This window comes from Psammomys obesus, unplaced genomic scaffold, assembly GCF_907164565.1.
Source record: "Psammomys obesus unplaced genomic scaffold, mPsaObe1.curated_primary_1811, whole genome shotgun sequence".
Taxonomy (NCBI): Eukaryota; Metazoa; Chordata; class Mammalia; order Rodentia; family Muridae; genus Psammomys; species Psammomys obesus.
Window position 1 is genome coordinate 13,105,532 of NW_026596131.1, and position 16,535 is coordinate 13,122,066.

The 16,535-nt window shown below is 53.6% G+C and overlaps 1 protein-coding gene across 2 annotated transcripts in view; it reads left to right on the top strand.

Annotated features, from left to right (window-relative positions):
• The window catches only part of Pgs1 (phosphatidylglycerophosphate synthase 1), a 36,402-nt gene that overhangs the window by 13,454 nt on the left and 6,413 nt on the right, over positions 1-16,535 (top strand). For both annotated transcript variants that reach the window (XM_055592358.1, XM_055592359.1), the window contains exons 3-8: positions 282-359; positions 1,679-1,778; positions 2,452-2,641; positions 3,197-3,375; positions 5,547-6,068; positions 14,826-14,974. In XM_055592358.1, the coding sequence (XP_055448333.1) occupies positions 282-359; positions 1,679-1,778; positions 2,452-2,641; positions 3,197-3,375; positions 5,547-6,068; positions 14,826-14,974 (1,218 nt within the window). The remainder of the gene's footprint in view (positions 1-281; positions 360-1,678; positions 1,779-2,451; positions 2,642-3,196; positions 3,376-5,546; positions 6,069-14,825; positions 14,975-16,535) is intronic.

Consider the following 16,535-nt stretch of genomic DNA (forward strand, 5'->3'; position numbering starts at 1 on the left):
ACACACACACACACACACACACACACACACACACACACACACACACATGATCTTCACCCATGAGTGGTTGTATTGTATTTGGTTGTTGGATTAGACTGTGCCTTGCTTTGCAGAATAAATGTTTTGACATAGGGTTGAGGGTCCTTTGGGAAGTGTCTGTGTCTGTGCTGGGCACATTGGGGTGTTACGTGAAGATGTGGAGCTGTTCAGCTTAAGTGTGATCTGCCTCCAAGTGGGCTGTGAAAACGGAATATAATGTGGAGTTGTTTCTCCTCTTCCAGGGGCAGATACAAATAGCCAAGAGGCGAGTTGTGATGGCATCGCTGTACTTGGGGACGGGACCTTTGGAACAAGAACTGGTAAGGCGTAGGGGCAGATGGTCCCAGCAGCCGCTGGAGCCAGCTTCACAGTGTCATAGCTGACCTCTAGATGTATGTGTGTTAGTAGTGCATGAAGATGGGATAGGAGGCCCAGTTAGGTGCTGGCCAGTACCACCCCAGCCTTACAGGGCTCTCTGGGCTGCTCCACCTGGCTGTAACTCAGAGGCTGTATCAGGTTGATGGCCCGCTCTTGTCTAGTTTCTGAAGAATGGCACCCAGTTTCCAGGAGACTGGAAGAAACCCAAAGGAGGTGCAGGATGTTTCCCTGCCAGTACACTTGTAGGGGTGTGGCCGCACTCCTCCTCTCCTGTGACAGTACAGCTTACAGCTGCAGTGGGGCGTGTCATCTTCTGTGACAGCCACACAACTGAGTCATCCTGACAGAGACCATCTCTGGCTCACAGAACCTGAAATATTTACTCCATAGCCCTTTTTGAAAACGTTTTCTGACTGTGTCCTAGGCAGATGATCCCAAATGCAGCTAGGGTTGTCTGGCTAGCTGCTGGGTTTGCCAAGGCTGGCATTGGGTGCCAGGGCTTGGCCAGCCTTGTTGTACCTGGATGGACTGACATGCCGTAGCTGTTTCTTTTGGTGGAGAAGACAGGGCTGGGAGGAGCTAAAGCCACTCAGTATGTCCAGAGATGCTGGCTGGCTGTGCCTGGATGGGGTTGGAGCCTGTGAACATGGCTTATCTGTCCTGTCCCTAGGCATGTTTTTCTTGGAGAGATGGAAGAAATATTGCCTGTGGTATATGTTTTTCTTGATTTATTATAGTTAGAAACTGGTGGGTAGGAGCTAGGAAGGGATGCAGGCATTGGTGTGTGGAACAAGGGGAAAAAGGTAGGCTAGCTTGAGGACTCCCCATGTTTTTTACTTAGAGCAAGGAGGCCTCCCACTCTTTCCCAATCATCCTGTCAGCTGCCAGCTTGGGAAGCTTATCTCTCATGGGAAAGGGATGTAATGTCTAAACCATAGGCAGGCCGTACCTCAGATTTATTCAGCTTCAGCAGATGCCCACCTAGTACCCCAGCAGGGAGGGCCCTGGTGCTGTGTCTGTCAGAGAATGTTTGTGGAGATGTGAGGGTTGGTTTCTTGGAGGCTGAGACCCAGGTACACAGTGTGTTGCGCACAGTGTAGCCCAGGCTTCTTGGGGCCCAGGCTGGAGAGGGAGTGTGGTGGCTAAGCCCTCGGGGAGAGTGGCTCTGTGTTTCCAGGTAGGGTAGTGAGCTGATTGCTCTCTCAGGTGCACAGACAGCCCTTTGGTCTCACTGCTTTTTCTTTGATTTTTTCTCTTGTAGGTGGATTGTCTGGAGAGCTCCCTACAGAAGTCGTTACAAGCAAAGTTTCCCTCGGACCTCAAGGTCTCCATTCTCTTGGACTTCACTCGGGGCTCAAGAGGTGGGCGCTCCGCACTTCTCTCTGTACATTGGTTTGAGGACCTGCCCAGGGCTGCCTGTTTGTTCCAGTCACCATTCCTTCTGCAGCAGCCGGCTCTCTGGTAGCCCAGCTTGGAATGGTGTAGGGCAGAAAAAGAGCTTTCTTGAGTCAGCTCCTGAGGGTCTGTCTCCTGGCCCTGCTTCCTTTGGGCTTGCTTCATTTGAAGGCTTTGTTTGAGGGTGCGGGGTCTAGGGGACCTGGGGAGTCCGCCGCTCCTAGTGCCTGAGGCTAAGTTCTGGGCACACCTGTTTTTTGGAAGTCAGTCTGCTTCCCTCCCTGAGACTCAGGCCACAGTTCCTGAGTAACTGTTGCAGGCTGTGGAGGAGATAGATCTGAGGGAATGTTGTCAGTCTGCCGCAGTCTGATGGTTTTCTTCTGGAGTCGGGTGAGAGGTCAGGGCATGGAGCGGGAGTGTCACCCCAGGAGGCAGTCGATGGAGTTACCAGAAGGAGGGGAGCTAGTGTGGCTGAGTACCACTCTCCCCTGGAGTGTGATTGGCATGGTCAGGAGCAGCAGCTTTGCTAGACTGCCCAGGAAAAGTGAGGCTCCCAGGGAGGTGGTCTGCCCGGCAGTCAGGACAGCCTCTTTCAGGTAGGAATAAGTCTCTGGTGTTTCCTCTGCCCCTCACGTGCAGGTAGGAAGAACTCTCGCACTATGCTGCTCCCACTCCTGCAGAGGTTTCCAGAGCGTGTACGCGTCTCCCTGTTCCACACGCCGAACCTCCGTGGACTCCTCCGGCTCCTTATCCCCGAGCGCTTCAACGAGACCATCGGCCTCCAGCACATCAAGGTGTACCTCTTTGACAACAACGTCATTCTGAGTGGGTGAGCGCTCTGTCATGCTCTCTAGCTGGGAGCCCAGCGGAAGGGCCAAGGCCAGTCTATCCCCTGTGTCCTTAGAGAAGCTGCTGCTTGCAATGGCATTTGCCATGTAGTGGCCCATCCTTGGAAAGGCTGTTTGGAAGAGCAGCCACCACTCAGTACTAGCACTGAATGCTCTGCTGAGCCTCAGCGCCATCATTTCACTGTTCCTCATGGTGACCTTGCGACTGTGCGCCTCACTTCATGTGAGGAGAGTAATCAGGGAGGACCCCTAACTGCTGGACAGGGCCCGGGAATCACACAATGAGCGATGGGCGCTCAGGTCTGTGGGCTGTGACATCACTGAGAGACAGCTGTGTGGATACAGTGCCTGATCTCTGGCTTCTTTTGTGGGTGCTGTCTCTTGTCTTCCTGTTACTCAGTGTCATCCTGGCTGGTGTCCTGCACATGCCAGGCGCTCAGTGGATGCTCTGGTCATTCTTCACCCACCCACCCCAAGGCCTGGCAGTAGGCCGCACACAGTCTTGGCTGCATCCTCATCTGATTCTCCCTCTCCAGTGCAAACCTGAGTGACTCCTACTTCACCAACCGTCAGGACCGCTATGTGTTCCTGCAAGACTGTGCTGAGATCGCAGACTTCTTCACAGAGCTGGTGGATGCGGTGGGGGACGTGTCCCTGCAGCTGCAGGGCGATGACACGGTGCAGGTTGTCGACGGGATGGTGCACCCTTACAAAGGTAGGCCCCTCCCGCAGTTTCTGCTGCCTGCGCACTCAAGGACAGAGGGCCTGTTACCTGACGAGGGCTGGGAAATGGGGTCGAGGCCGGTAGGTGTCAACTGCTGCCTCTTCCATGTCTGTAAGCAAGGGCCAGCCTGGGATGGTGGGAGTTTGAGCTCAGGTCCTGCATGTTGGGCGGGTGGGCAAGGAGACTGCCCTGTTCTTACAGGAAGCAGGCTGCCCAGTGACCACCCCCCACCTCAGCCTCTTCCCCAAATCTTCCATCATAGCAGCCTCCTTGAGGTCTGTGGCCTCCTGCTTGGAAAGTGCAGTGGGAGAGCTCAGCTCTGCTGCAGGCAAGCCCACGTGCAGCATTTCTGGGCACTTGCATTCCTGTGATTCCTGTGGCGGTGGCTTCTTACAGGGCTACTGCTGAGTGTGCAACCGTCCCCACAGCTTAGGGACTACTTGGGGAAGGGGTGAAACCTGGACCTTGTGAGGAGAAAAGCTCCTCATGTTCTGTGGTCTTCCTAATGACAACCCTGCCTGGTGTCAGGGAGCCAGGACCGCTTAGCCATGCTGTAGTCCACTCCAGGAATGCTTACTGGGTAAACTGTGCCTCAGTTAAACATTCTGTGGAGAGTTTCCTTCCCTCTGTGTATCCTTAGATTTGTCTTTTGGTCCCCAGACAGTATATATTTTAAGCTTGGAGACTGAGCCCTGACATGCTCTGCCAGGGCAGGCACGACCAGTACCTGTGTTTAGGGATGGCTGAGATGTGTCATGTTTGGGGCAGGGGCAGGAACAGGGACATTTTGCTTGGTGTCTGGCTGCTACTCTCTCTGGCAGGGTGGATTCCTTGCACACTGGTATCTTTTCTGTTCTTAGTCCAGCCCTAAGAGGCACCCAAGGGTCTGTCCCTGTCCTCAGTGCAAACAGTGTGGGAGTGTGGTGACCCACAAAGCCCTGCTTCGTGCTGCCGTGCTCTCTGAGCAGCCTTGCCAAGACCTGCTGTCTGAGTCTTCATGCTGACCTTCTGCTTCTGGACTTGGATGACTCTGCTCCCCTGCCTCATACGGCAGTGTTGCTCTGCTCTTGCCCCAGACAGCAGGAGCTGTCGCTTTCCAGCTTTTCTTGTCTAGTGACAGCACCTGAGCAGCATGTCTTTGTCTCCAGTGTGTCTGCAGCATGTGTCTTGTCCGTACGGGCCCCTGCAGAGCCTGCCCTCAGGGCTTCTGCACATGGTGACCATGCTTGCCTGCAGTGTGCCTTCTGTGCTGTGTGTTTTTTCTTTGTTCTTCATGTGAACATATGTGCTTTTTTGTAATTCATCTGCATGTACTTTTAAAATTTCTTTTGAGACAGTCTCAAGGAGCTCGTGTTGGCCTTGACATTATCCTCCCATGTGCTAACCAGCTACCACCACACCTGACATGCTTTTTCTTTATATAACCTTTTTTTTTTTTTTTAAAGATTTATTTATTATTTATACAGCATTCTGCCTGCATGTATGTCTGCACACCAGAAGAGGGCACCAGATCTCAATATAGATGGTTATGAGCCACCATGTGGTTGCTAGGAATTGAACTCAGGACCTCTGGAAGAACAGCCAGTGTTCTTAACCTCTGAGCCATCTCTCCAACCCTAAATAACCTTTCTTACAGAATTACACAGAATGCCTACCAAACAGCCACCACAGAGGTGCAGCTCAGGCCCGTCGTGGCCACCACAAGCTGGGGTTTGACACCCCACGTCTCTCTGTTTATGAGGGTTTTTTTTCTTTTAGTTTCCGAGACAGGGTTTCTCTGTGTAGCCTTGGCTGTCCTGCACTCACTTTGGCCTGCACCACCCGTCTGGCTTTGTTTTGAGTTTTCAATAGCTGGAATTACCTGTGTCATGCCTGCCGTGTCTGCTTGCATGGGTTGTGTGGGCAGGCCCTTGTTGGCCGCTGCCTCCCTTGCTTCTTGAGCTTAGTCTGTGCTCTGTCATTTACACTTAAAGGCACACAGTGCGTGCCTTGAGCCAACAGTCTCCATGCTTTTTTAGCTGGTTTTTAGCTCAGGCTGGCTCTGGACTCACTGTGTAGCCAAGGATGACCTTCACCTCCTGATCCTCCCAGTGCTGGGATTACAGGTGTGCAGCTCTACTCCTGGTTCTCCATGTTCTCTCTCCTCTCTCTGTCTTCTGTAGGCGACCGGGCTGCGTACTGCAGAGCGGCCAACAAGCGGGTCATGGACGTGATCCACTCAGCCAGGACCCGGCAGCAGATGCTGCACGCCCAGACCTTCCACAGTGACTCTCTGCTGAGGCAGGAAGAGGCTGCAGCTGCTGGTGATCGGAGGCCAGTGCCTGACACTTGGATTTACCCACTGATCCAGATGAAGCCCTTCGAGATTCAGATTGATGAGATAGTCACCGAGACCCTGTTGACGGAAGCTGAGCGTGGAGCCAAGGTCTTCCTCACCACTGGCTACTTCAACCTGACCCAGGCTTACATGGACCTGGTGCTGGGCACGCGAGCCGAGTACCAGATCCTTCTAGCCTCACCAGAAGTGAATGGCTTCTTTGGGGCCAAGGGAGTGGCCGGTGCCATCCCAGCTGCTTATGTGCACATTGAGCGACAGTTCTACAGTGAAGTGTGTAGCCTGGGGCAGCAGGATCGGGTCCAGCTTCAGGAATACTGGCGCAGGGGCTGGACCTTTCATGCCAAAGGTACGTGGTGGCTGGTCAGCAGGCCCTCCACACAGTGGGAAGCTCCACATTCCTGGTTCACAGGGGCTGGGTGTTTGTGTCTACATGTGGGAGAGGGCCCTGCCCTGGTTTATCCTCCCAGCTGCCCATGTTGGGACTTCCCGGTCAGCCTATGTCCTGCTTAGGTTTTGATTGTGCAGAATACTTCCCCTTTATGTGAACAAAACTTTAAAAATGGAAATTATTTGGTGGTTTTCTTTCCCTGCCTCTGGTGCTGGGGACCAATCCCAAGACGTTTACTTCTGCTATGACCTAAATTTAGTGCTCTGTCCTTCGGCGGCTGTTTGCCGAAAGAAACACAAAGGGATGTGGAAGGCTTGTTCCGCCTCAGGCGTATGTCTACCTGCTGTGCAGAGGACTTAATACAGATGGCTGCTTTGTTGTGAATAGCCTATTTCTGCTGTCCTGTCCTCATTTTGATGTATTCTCTTCCTGTTTGCCAGTTTCTCTGCTTTTTTCCCTATACCCTAGAAGATGGAGGGTGCATGTTCAGTGTATAGCCCTTACATAGTGGAAGTCATACAGACTTTAGCTTTTTCTCTGCGGTTCTGAGGTGGCGCCAGGGCTGGCCAGGTGTACTCTGCTGAGCTGTGCTCTGGGTCTCCCATGCAGCCCTGTGGTGAAGACTGTGTGTGTGGGTATTTACTCTAAGGAGAGCAGCCCAGCTGAAGCACCCTTCTGCTGCCCACTTTAGGGTGGCTGTGCCTGAAGAACACCTTACCCCCCAGGCTGCTCTTGTGTCTGCAGAGGTATGGACAGTATCTGGGGAGCCCTGGGTTCTTCTGGCCTCTCCAGCTAGTGCACAGAGTTGCTGTGCCTGGCCTCTGAGCACATGTCTGGCTCTTGACATCTGAGAGATCTGCCTCCTCAGGTGGGACTTTTTTTGCTCTCTGGAACCAGTATTTTCTGTGGGGATTACTTTGTTGTTGCTGCTGCTGCTTGAGACAGGGTCACTCTGTAACCCTGACTGGTCTGCAACTCTTTGTAGCCCAGGCTCGTCTGGAAATCATAAAGATCACGTGCCGTCACCTTAGTGCCGCAGTTAAAGGTGTTCGCTACCATGCTTGGCTAGTGGGGATATAGTTTAAGAAGTAATGAAGTCCCTTGCTCTCGAGAGCAGAACCAAGTTTAACGTGGTAGTTTTATTTTACTTTTTTTGCTTTGTTTTGACATTTATTTGTGTGTGTTGGCAGAGTTTGCACATGCCGTGGCATGTTTATAAAGGTTAGAAGACAGTGGTGGGGATGAGTTGTCTCCTTCTAACAGGTGAATTCCATCAATCACAGTTAGGTTTGAGGCTTGGTGGCAAACGTCTTTTCGCACCGACCCAGGGCACTGAGCTTTGCTTTATTTACATTTTGTGGTGCTGGAGTGTGTTCTAGCGCCTTGTGCATTCCTTGAGTCCTCTACCTCTGTCTGAGCGCCATCAGCCCTAACAGGACATAACACCCCAGAGACTTTGGCTCCTCCCCTTAAGAACTGGGAATCCAGCAGGGAATGGTGAAGTGGGTTGCCTGCCTAGCAGGCCCTGCTTGTACATGGACTCCCTCATTCTTGCCCAGGCATGCAGCGTAGTTTATGTGGGAAGCAACTGCCTCATCTTAACCACGTGGGCCAAGTGAAGCCTGTGGTCAGGTATCTCCCGGCAGGTAGAGCTGGCCAGAGGGTGTGTGTGGAAAGTCTTTTCAGCTTGGCCTAGTTCCTTCTGGGAATGATAGAAGAGCCCAAGGGTGGGGCATGGAGGGGAGAGCTGAGCAGCTGGGTGAAGCCAGAGCTTTGGAGAGCCTTGCAGTTCATAGGTCTCTTCACAGCTATAGGCAGGTCAGAGCACATGCCTCTCCAGGCACACACTGTGGCCTCAGGACCTAGCCAGCCTGCAGCATGGGAGGCTGGGTCTCAGATGTGACTGCTGTGCTGCGGGTGTTCCCCTGAAGCCTCACTAATAAATGTGCATGTGTGTGTGTTGACTCCCCAGGTACACCCAACTGGCTTTTCCAGTGTGTCTCGCCTCACCTTTTCCTGGACTGTGCTCTTGGCCTCTGCTCCTTCCTTCCCTCCCTCCCTCCCTTCCTCCCTCCCTCGCTTCCTTCCTCCCTTCTGCTTGTCCTAGTGTGGGTGGGACCCTGCCACCTGTGAGTGCTGGATTAGTGGGAAGGCATGGAGAGCCTGATAACTGGATCTTAGAGTGTGAGTGAGCGAGTGAGTAAGTGAGTGTGTATGTGTGAGTGTAAGAAGCGGGAAGGAGGAAGGGATGGTAGAGCTAAGTGGGGGTAGATGTTGAAAATTTGGTTCCGAAATAAGGTTCTTAATGTGACCTGAGCTACTTGTTGTGTAACTGAGGATGACCTTGAACTTCTGATCCTCCTCGGTGTTGAGATTTCAGCTGGCTTGAAGCAGTTTCTTCTGAGTAGAGTTCTTGCCCTAGAGCCAGGAACCGGAGGTCAGAGGTTACTCTGCCAAGGTGAAAGGCCAGCACCCTTTCCTGTTCAGTGGCTGCTGTTGTAGGTCACAGCCTTTTTTGGAACACCTGCTGACAGTTCCAGCAGCCTGTGTCCACAGGGAGCTTGTGGGTTTTGATGGTTGGTGGACCATTTCCTTCAGGGCCTGTGCTGCATACAGGACGTGGGCCTGTTTGTTTGTGTCTATTTTGGGCCCCTGGAAAACTCCTGCTGATTACCATGTACCGGGGTTCTCTTGCCAAGCTCCTATAGGACAAGCTCTGGTCTCAACTCTTCCTGATCCCAAAAAGCCTCGGGTGAAGGGCAGCAGCAGCACTGTGGGGCCTTGCAGCTTCCTTGCAGAGCTCTGGAAGGCTGTGGTTTGCTCTGTAGTCTTTGCTGGTGGGCTCTGTGCAACTTTGTGACTCCAGCAGTGGGGGCAAAAGTAGGGATCAAGGCTAGCCTGGAGTGGATGGTGAGACCTGCCTAAACAACAGCAGTACATGATTACTCGCTGCTGCCTTGCAGGGAATTTCATTGCACCCTGATAGAGTTCATGTCAGTCACAGGCCTTGCTGACATCTTAACACTCTTTATTTTCCAGGGGTTGCCCAGTGTCTGGATGCAGGCTTTGGACTCTTCTTTTGTAGCATGGCTTATCCATTGAGTTCTTACGCAGATGTTTTTGGAAATGGCTCCTAGAAGCGTGGGTCACAGAACTTCGGTAGAACCTTCTGTAGAATGGGATTATGGCACAGTATTGTCTGGAGAGAGCAGCAGCAGTTCACCTGGCGGGTGTGTGTAAGTGACCAGCAGCCCACAGGCAGTGAGGGCTCCCTGGGAGGAGGCTCTGAGCAGTGGATGCCTGGTGTGCACACAGGAGATGCCTGGGATCCCCGGATGGATGCTCTGGCCTCATCACCTGCACACAAAGCGTCTCAGCTCACAGTGGTGGTAGCTAAGTCACACAGAGTGCTGTGGAGCATGGCACTTCCTCTCACCAGCCAAGAGCACTGTGACCTGTGCTGCCGTTAGGGGTGAGGGGTCCCTGTCCATAGTAGAAAGGTGAGAGGCTTGGGGAGAGCTCAGAGCTGGCGTCTTTGCCCACATTCAGGTGCAGGCAGGTTCCATCCCCAGCACTGCAGAGCCTCGCCTCCCCGCCCTGTCTGGAGTATAATTTCTACTGCGTATGTCTTGCTCTCCCACCATCAGGAAGCCAAACGCTTGTGAACTCCTAGGTGTCCATCCTAAGCTGTCTGTCTGAAGCTCTGTTGCTGTGCCTCTGCTGAAAGACAGCTCTGTCCTCGCCTGGGGAGAGGCCTCGGGAGCAGGCTGGGCCACTGGCTGGCGTTTGCTGGTCTCTGGCATGGCCTGTAGGTATAGTGGGACAGGGCTCTAGGGCTGGGAGAGTATCAGTGCATCTCAGATTGTCAGTGGATTTGCCTGGCAGGTACTGTGGGTTCACTGGCGACCCACCTGGTCCTGGTGGAGCCTGGAACATGGGTGTTAGGGACAGGTGTTAGTCCGGAGGAGTCTGTGTGGAGCTCCCCCATGCTTACCTTGGTGCCCAAGGGGTAGCTTTAGCCGCACCTGGGTGTGAGGCACAAGTGTGAAGTCAGTTGTGGCTCAGCTCTGCCCCATGGTGAAGCCTGTGGGGTTGTTCAGGCCATCACTTTGACTTCTTGCCCTGAGCAAGACATGTGTCAGTCTTGTGCCTGTTCTGCCCTGAGAGCTAGCAGCCCTGTCGGGCAGGGTCCACACCCGTGGTCTCTGTGTACTAAGCTGCTCTGTCCATCTGCCAGGGCCACAGGCTCAGCAGAGGATGGGGGGTTGGAAGAGGTGAAGGAACCTTTGTGGAAGATTGGAAAGGACTGAGCATATTGATTTCTTTTGGATGAAGTGTTCTAGATTAACAAAACCCTTTGTGTGGTCAGGGATCTTTGGATTAAAAGACTTCCCGCTCTGTAGATGGAATCTGTTAATGACTGACAGGATGCCATTATTTTTATTGTCTTCCCGACAGGCTGGTTGGCATCTTGCCTGAAGGTGAGCTGATGAGGCAGCCTGGCAGCCCCACCCTGTTCACCTGGGCTCCATGTGGGGTGACTGTGACCTGGAATCAGCAGATGTATTTTGGGGTAGTGGGGGCTGTGTGGTGCACGTGGCTACCTCAAGCAGCAGACTCCAGTCCTGAGGCCTCAGAATCCCTCTGACACCAGAATAGAGGACTGGTGCTCATCTGTGGGAGATCTGTGATGTCTTCTGGGACCTCAGAGACTGGAGGGTCTCACAGAACACTGGGGCTTTGAGAGGGTCTGGGAGCTCATGTGTCTGAGAGGTCCTCAGAAAAGATTGCCCTGCAAGTGCAGAGCTCCTGATTGGCTCTTAGGGTTATTTGTTGTATTGCTGTGGCACCCGTGTGCCTTGCATGGACCGTGGAAGCACGGAGCTGGAAGAGGGGCCTGTACAGATTGTGGCAGGCGAAAACCCTAAACAGAAGGGGTCCACACTGGTAGGGGTCTGGCTCAGGGAGGGTCTCGCAGTGCAGAGGCCTGAGTGACGAGGGCACATCATGCCTGTCCAGGGCAGATGGGACAGTGAAGTCCTCAGGCTTCCGCTTGCATTGCTGAATGCAGTGGAAGTACAGTCTGTGCCAGGGAAGAGGGTTGCCAGAGCCCGTCTGAAAGTGCTGGAGGCCTCTGTTTTGTGAGGTATAAGGTACCTAGAAAAGGATGGATATGTGGCCTCACTTGTTTTTGACACGGTCTCATTCTGCAGCCCAGACAGGCCTTTGATTTAAAAAGCCTGGTGTGCTGGTGCACACCTTTACTCTGAGCACTTGGGGAGGTAGAGACAGGCTGATCACTGTGAGTTCGAGGCCAGCCTGGTCGACAAAGTTCAGGACAGCCAAGGCTACACAAGGAAACCCTGTCTTGAAAAACCAAACCAAATGAAAAGAATCCTTCCCTAGCCTCCTGAGTATTCAGATTGCAGGTGTGAGCCACCACACCTGGTAAGGTGGCTCCCTTTTGAATAGACAGAGTGAGGAGACAGCAGGGTTACTTGGCCTCTGAGTCTGGGTCACCCTCTAGTGTTCCAGGCATGGCAGTAGCTGCATTGACCTCCCTGTTCTCTGGGGCTCAGGACTATTGAGTTTCCCCTTGGCTGCAAAACACCCTAGCCCCAGACTGCTCCCCAAAACACTTCCCTTCCCCAGGTCAGTGGTTCCTGGAATTATAGAGGTGTTGAGCACAAAGGTCAGGCTTTGGGGTTAGGAATTGGGGCTTGATGACTGCTTTACAGGCCCCGTGCTGGAAATGTGCTTCCTCCTCCTGCCCTCAGAGCCTCCCCTGCGTACGCAGAGGGGTGCATGTAGAGGCAGCTGCAGCTGCTGGGCACGCTAAGGGCCCAACCAAGGGAGGGAGATGAGTCTCCAGGGCACCAGCCAGTGGGTAGAGCTCCTGATTTGGAACCTAAATGAGGAGAGTCCTGGCATGCTGGCCTCACAGGCTTCCTGGACTCAGCAGCAGTGACCACTGCCCAAAACATGGGCAGTGCTTCATCTGTCTCTCTTTGGCTAGTCTCTCAGTCTGAGCGTGTGTGCGTGCTTGCACATTGTCTTTTGCAGCCTAGGCTGGCTGTGAACTCTTGATGTAGCTGAGGGAATCTGACCTTGAACATCCATTCCTATTTTACCCATTTTGTAAGTTTTGGGATTATAGGCCTAGCCCCAGCTAGCCTGCAACTTGAATCTATAGCTCAGAGTGGTCCCAAACATGAAATTGAGGGCAGGGGCTGCAGGTATGTGCCACCATGCTCAAGCTGCTTTTCAGCTTTTTTTGAGTCAGGGTCTTTTGTATCTCGGGCTGGCCCTGAGCTTGGTTTGTAGGCGCTGGCAAGATGACTCAGAGGCAGGGATGCTTGTGCAAGCCTGATGACCCGAGCTCTATCCCCAGGACCACGTAAAGGTGGAAGGAGAGAAGCAACTCTCAGTATTGTGTTTTTTTCCTTGTTTGTCTTGACTTTGATATTCGGATCCTCCTGCCTCCGCCTCCTGAGTGCTGGACTCCCACTGTATGCTGAGATCAAACCCAGGCCTTCCTTCTGCAGAGTAGGCCAGCACTCTGCCAACTGAGCCACACCCTCAGCTTCCAGTTTCATCTTGATTGAGGAACAAGACTGTAGGGCCACTAGGTAGGGCATTCCCAGGCCTCAGGCCGAAAGGGTCTCTGGGCCCTGAGTCCCCGTCATTGTGTTATGCTAGCTTTGCATATTGTGGTGAGTGTCAAGGCCAGTAGTGGCTGCAGTGGCTTCCTGTCCCTAGATGTCCCTGGTATTCAGTGCTATAGTATTTTTCTTGGCTAGGAATAGCCTTTTCCCTGTCCACTCCCCAAACCTCTTTTCCTTCTTGGACTTGTCTTTCTTGCTGGTTCCTGGAATGAGGGACACATTAAGGTCACGGGTCAGGCTCTGGGGTGAGGAGCTGGGGCTTAACAGTAGGTTAGAAATGTCTCTAGAGAGGGTCCACATGAAGGTCAGCCTAGGAGCTTGGGGTTGGTGATGGTAGGCACTGGATGGTCAGCCTAGCTGTGTGAGGAGGAGTGGAGGGAGCGGTGGTCTTAGCTTTCCCACAGGGTCATAGTGCCTCAGGGTTTGGTGCTTAGGGAGTGAGTGCTAGAAGAAAATCTTACTGTTCAGATATGGAAATCAGCCTGGCCCACCGTGGTGGGGTGTGAGGTGTCCCTCTTCCTTCTTTGAGCAGGATCAGGAAGGTGGCTACCAAGCAGATCCAATGTGGGAAGCAGAGGCAACGGTCCCCACGGTGGCAAGTGGAAGGGATGCTCTGTCTTCTGAGACTTCTAGGATTTCTGTCTCGGCTTCTTTATCCCAGTTCCATGACCTAGAGAAAGCTGAGGTGGGGACAGAGGGAAGCTTAAGTACATGAAAAGCCAGAGGTGTGGGAGAGCAGACAGAGCCTGGGTCCCTGGGTAGGGCGAGTCGTCTGGAGCAGAGCTGCCAGCAAGCGGGTGTGGAGGGACACCTGTCTCTCTGGCCCCTTGATTTACTGTGTAAGTAGAGGCCTGCTGATAGAGCAGGCAGTGGGCTTTGATGTGGCCTTCTAGGGCAGCACACTAGCTACAGGAGTAAGCAGCAGCCCTTGTCAGCTCTTGCCCAAGGTGTTCTTGTAAAGTCTGTGCTATGTGGACATGTGGAAGGGAAGCCATCTTCTGGCGTAGCAGCATGTGTGTCACACACAGGCCACCGTGTCCATGATGTCTATGGGCCTCTGTGAGCGTCCTGTTGATGGAGGAGCTGAGGTGGAGGCTGCAGGGAGCTGGCCCAGTGCAGGCCTGTGGAGGCCTTTGAGTGCTCCATCTCCCTGGAACTGGGTGGGTTTCCCCGATAAGCCTTCTCTGGCTAGTGAGGAGAAGGGTAGAAGCAAGGCTAGGCCTGGGGAGGGTGCTCAGGACTAGTTCTTGGTAGGCTAGGCTGGGAAGCCTTGGAGCTTGAGAGCATGGAAAAGGGTGCAGAATGGGACCTGCTGTGGGCGTAGCTGGTGGTACTTATGATTCTGCTAGAACCCATGACCTTCATTACAGAAATGCCCCCCCCCCCCGTGTAGTGTGACATGGCAGATGTCCCCCTTTGTAGTGTGATATGGAAGCTTCTGTGGCACAGTGCCCTCTGGTACCCACCAGCAGCAGTGTTCCTCTGTGTGGTACAGATGGTAACTAGCGAGACAGGTGAACTCCTGGGTGTGCTGAAGAAGAAAAGGTGGACAGCTTGTGTGCAGGCAGACCTGGTCCTACCAAATGTGTCTACCATACCCACGTGATAGCCACCCCTGCTGGCTAGGTAGGCCAGAGCCCACTTGCCTGCTTGTTCTGGGCTCCCAGGAGAGGGATAGCAGGTTCTGGCCTGCAGGGACCTTGAGCTGCAGTTTGCCAGCAGATGCTTCAGGCCAGTGAAAGAGTTGGGGATATAGTGGCCTCTGGAGAGGAGCCTAGGGAGCAGTTAGGGCCAGAGGTGTCAGAGAAGACCCCAAGGAGTTAGCCCTCTGCTAGGGACATGGCCCACAGCAGAAGTGGCAGAGAGCAGAACGGCCTTGCACTCAGCGGCCTGGAATACCCTGGCAGGAGCAGGCAGGAGGGAGCCTGGTTTGGCCAGCCGCCTTATGTCGCCCCTGTGGGCTGCTTTCCTCCTAGGTTGAGACAGTGTGTGGTGAAGACCTGGCAGATGCTGAGCTCACTTCCTGTCTGCACGTTTCCTTTTCCTGCAGGCCTCTGGCTGTACCTGGCAGGGAGCAGCCTGCCCTGCCTCACGCTGATTGGCTCTCCTAATTTTGGGTACAGGTCAGTTCACCGGGACCTGGAGGCCCAGATTGCCATCGTGACGGAGAGCCGAGCCCTGCAGCAGCAGCTCCATCAGGTGGGTTGAAGTGGTGGGGGTTCTTTGGTACGTGGGGTGCAGTCGGTGCTGTCACTGTTGACCTCACCGGAGTCTCAGTTACAACAGTAAATGAGACTCAGCAGAGTGAGAGAGACCCTGTGTCCCTCAGGTCTAAGAGAGACTTTTGACCTCACCTGGGGACTTTCTCTCTTTCTGTGCTAGAGAGGCCACCATTTCTTCACTGGGGCGTGGGTATTGCAGAATGGGGTCCAGTGATAGGGAATCCCAGGGTTGGTAGTGGCTTTGGCCCTCCCTGTGGAGCAGGCAACAGAAAGCTCAGGACTCACACATGCTATGCTGTGAATTGTTCTGCTCTGTGCTCTTGGAAGCTTGTGCCCTATATAGGAGCCCCTGTGTGGTTAGACCCTTGTTCCCAGGCAGGCCTCAGGAGCCCCACCCATTGGCTTTTATTTTGATATTTTTGTGTGTGGTTTTTCCAGACAAGGGTTCTCTGGGTATTCTTGGCTGTCCTGGACTTGCCTTGTAGATCAGACTGGCCTGAGACTCACAGAGATCCCCCTGCTTGTGCCTCCCTGAGTGCTGGGATCACAGGTGTGTGCCACCCTCGGCCTATCTTGACTATTTTTAACTGAATATATCATATGTGGGTGAGATATGCGTGAATGGGATGTGCATGTGGCATGGTACCTGTGTGAAAGTTAGAGGTCAGTTTATAGAGTGATTCTCTTACTGTGGACTTAGAGAGCGAACTGGTGTCTCAGGCTTTTGGGGGTCAAGCTCTTTATGTACGCGCTCCGCCAGCCGGCATACTGCCTTTTAGATTTCGGTGTTTGAGAATCACAGCTACCGAACTCTCAGAGCCTTGCTGATGTGTGAGGAAGTGGCCATTGCTTTGTTCTTTGGAGCTGCTACTGTGCCTGGGAACCTTGTCACTGAGGGCCAAGTGCCAGTAAGGGCTTTGTGACTGGGCAAGAGGAAGTCAGAGCAACAGCCATGCTCTGTGGCCAGTGGGGTGACTGGGTGTGCTAGCAGATTTCCTTCTGAGAAAGGCTTATGGCAAATGACTGGGGAAGCTCTCAAGCTCAGGGCTTCTCATGACAGAGCAAGTGCTGGCCTTGGAGCCAGGCTCTGGGGACGGGTTGAGCTTGCGGCTCAGGACAGTGGGGTCTCCTGGACTGTTCTCACTGGTGCAGAAGCTGTGTGTGCAGAGGTCCATGGAGAGAGCTGTTAGTGATGCTGGCCCAGCCAGGATGAGTTCTGGGGAGACCTGGGCAAGCACGTGCCCTGGGTCCTAGTACTGACCAGGCTCCGCTTCCCGAGATGGGGAGCTAAACCCACATCCTGGATCCTGAGGAAGGACAGGCTGCTTGTGGTTGAGTGATTTTTCAGATGACATACTTGGGATATTTTCATCCCAAACCTGCCTCCCAGGGGCTTTGGATGGTGGGAAGGTGGCAGCTCATGCTGCTGGAGTGCTTCCACCCTGACGGTGTATTGATTCAGGGTCTGTAGAAATGTGCTTCCAGATGGGTCCATTTGCTTCATACTCTTTCAGGCCTGCATCGGGCCTCCTTACCCT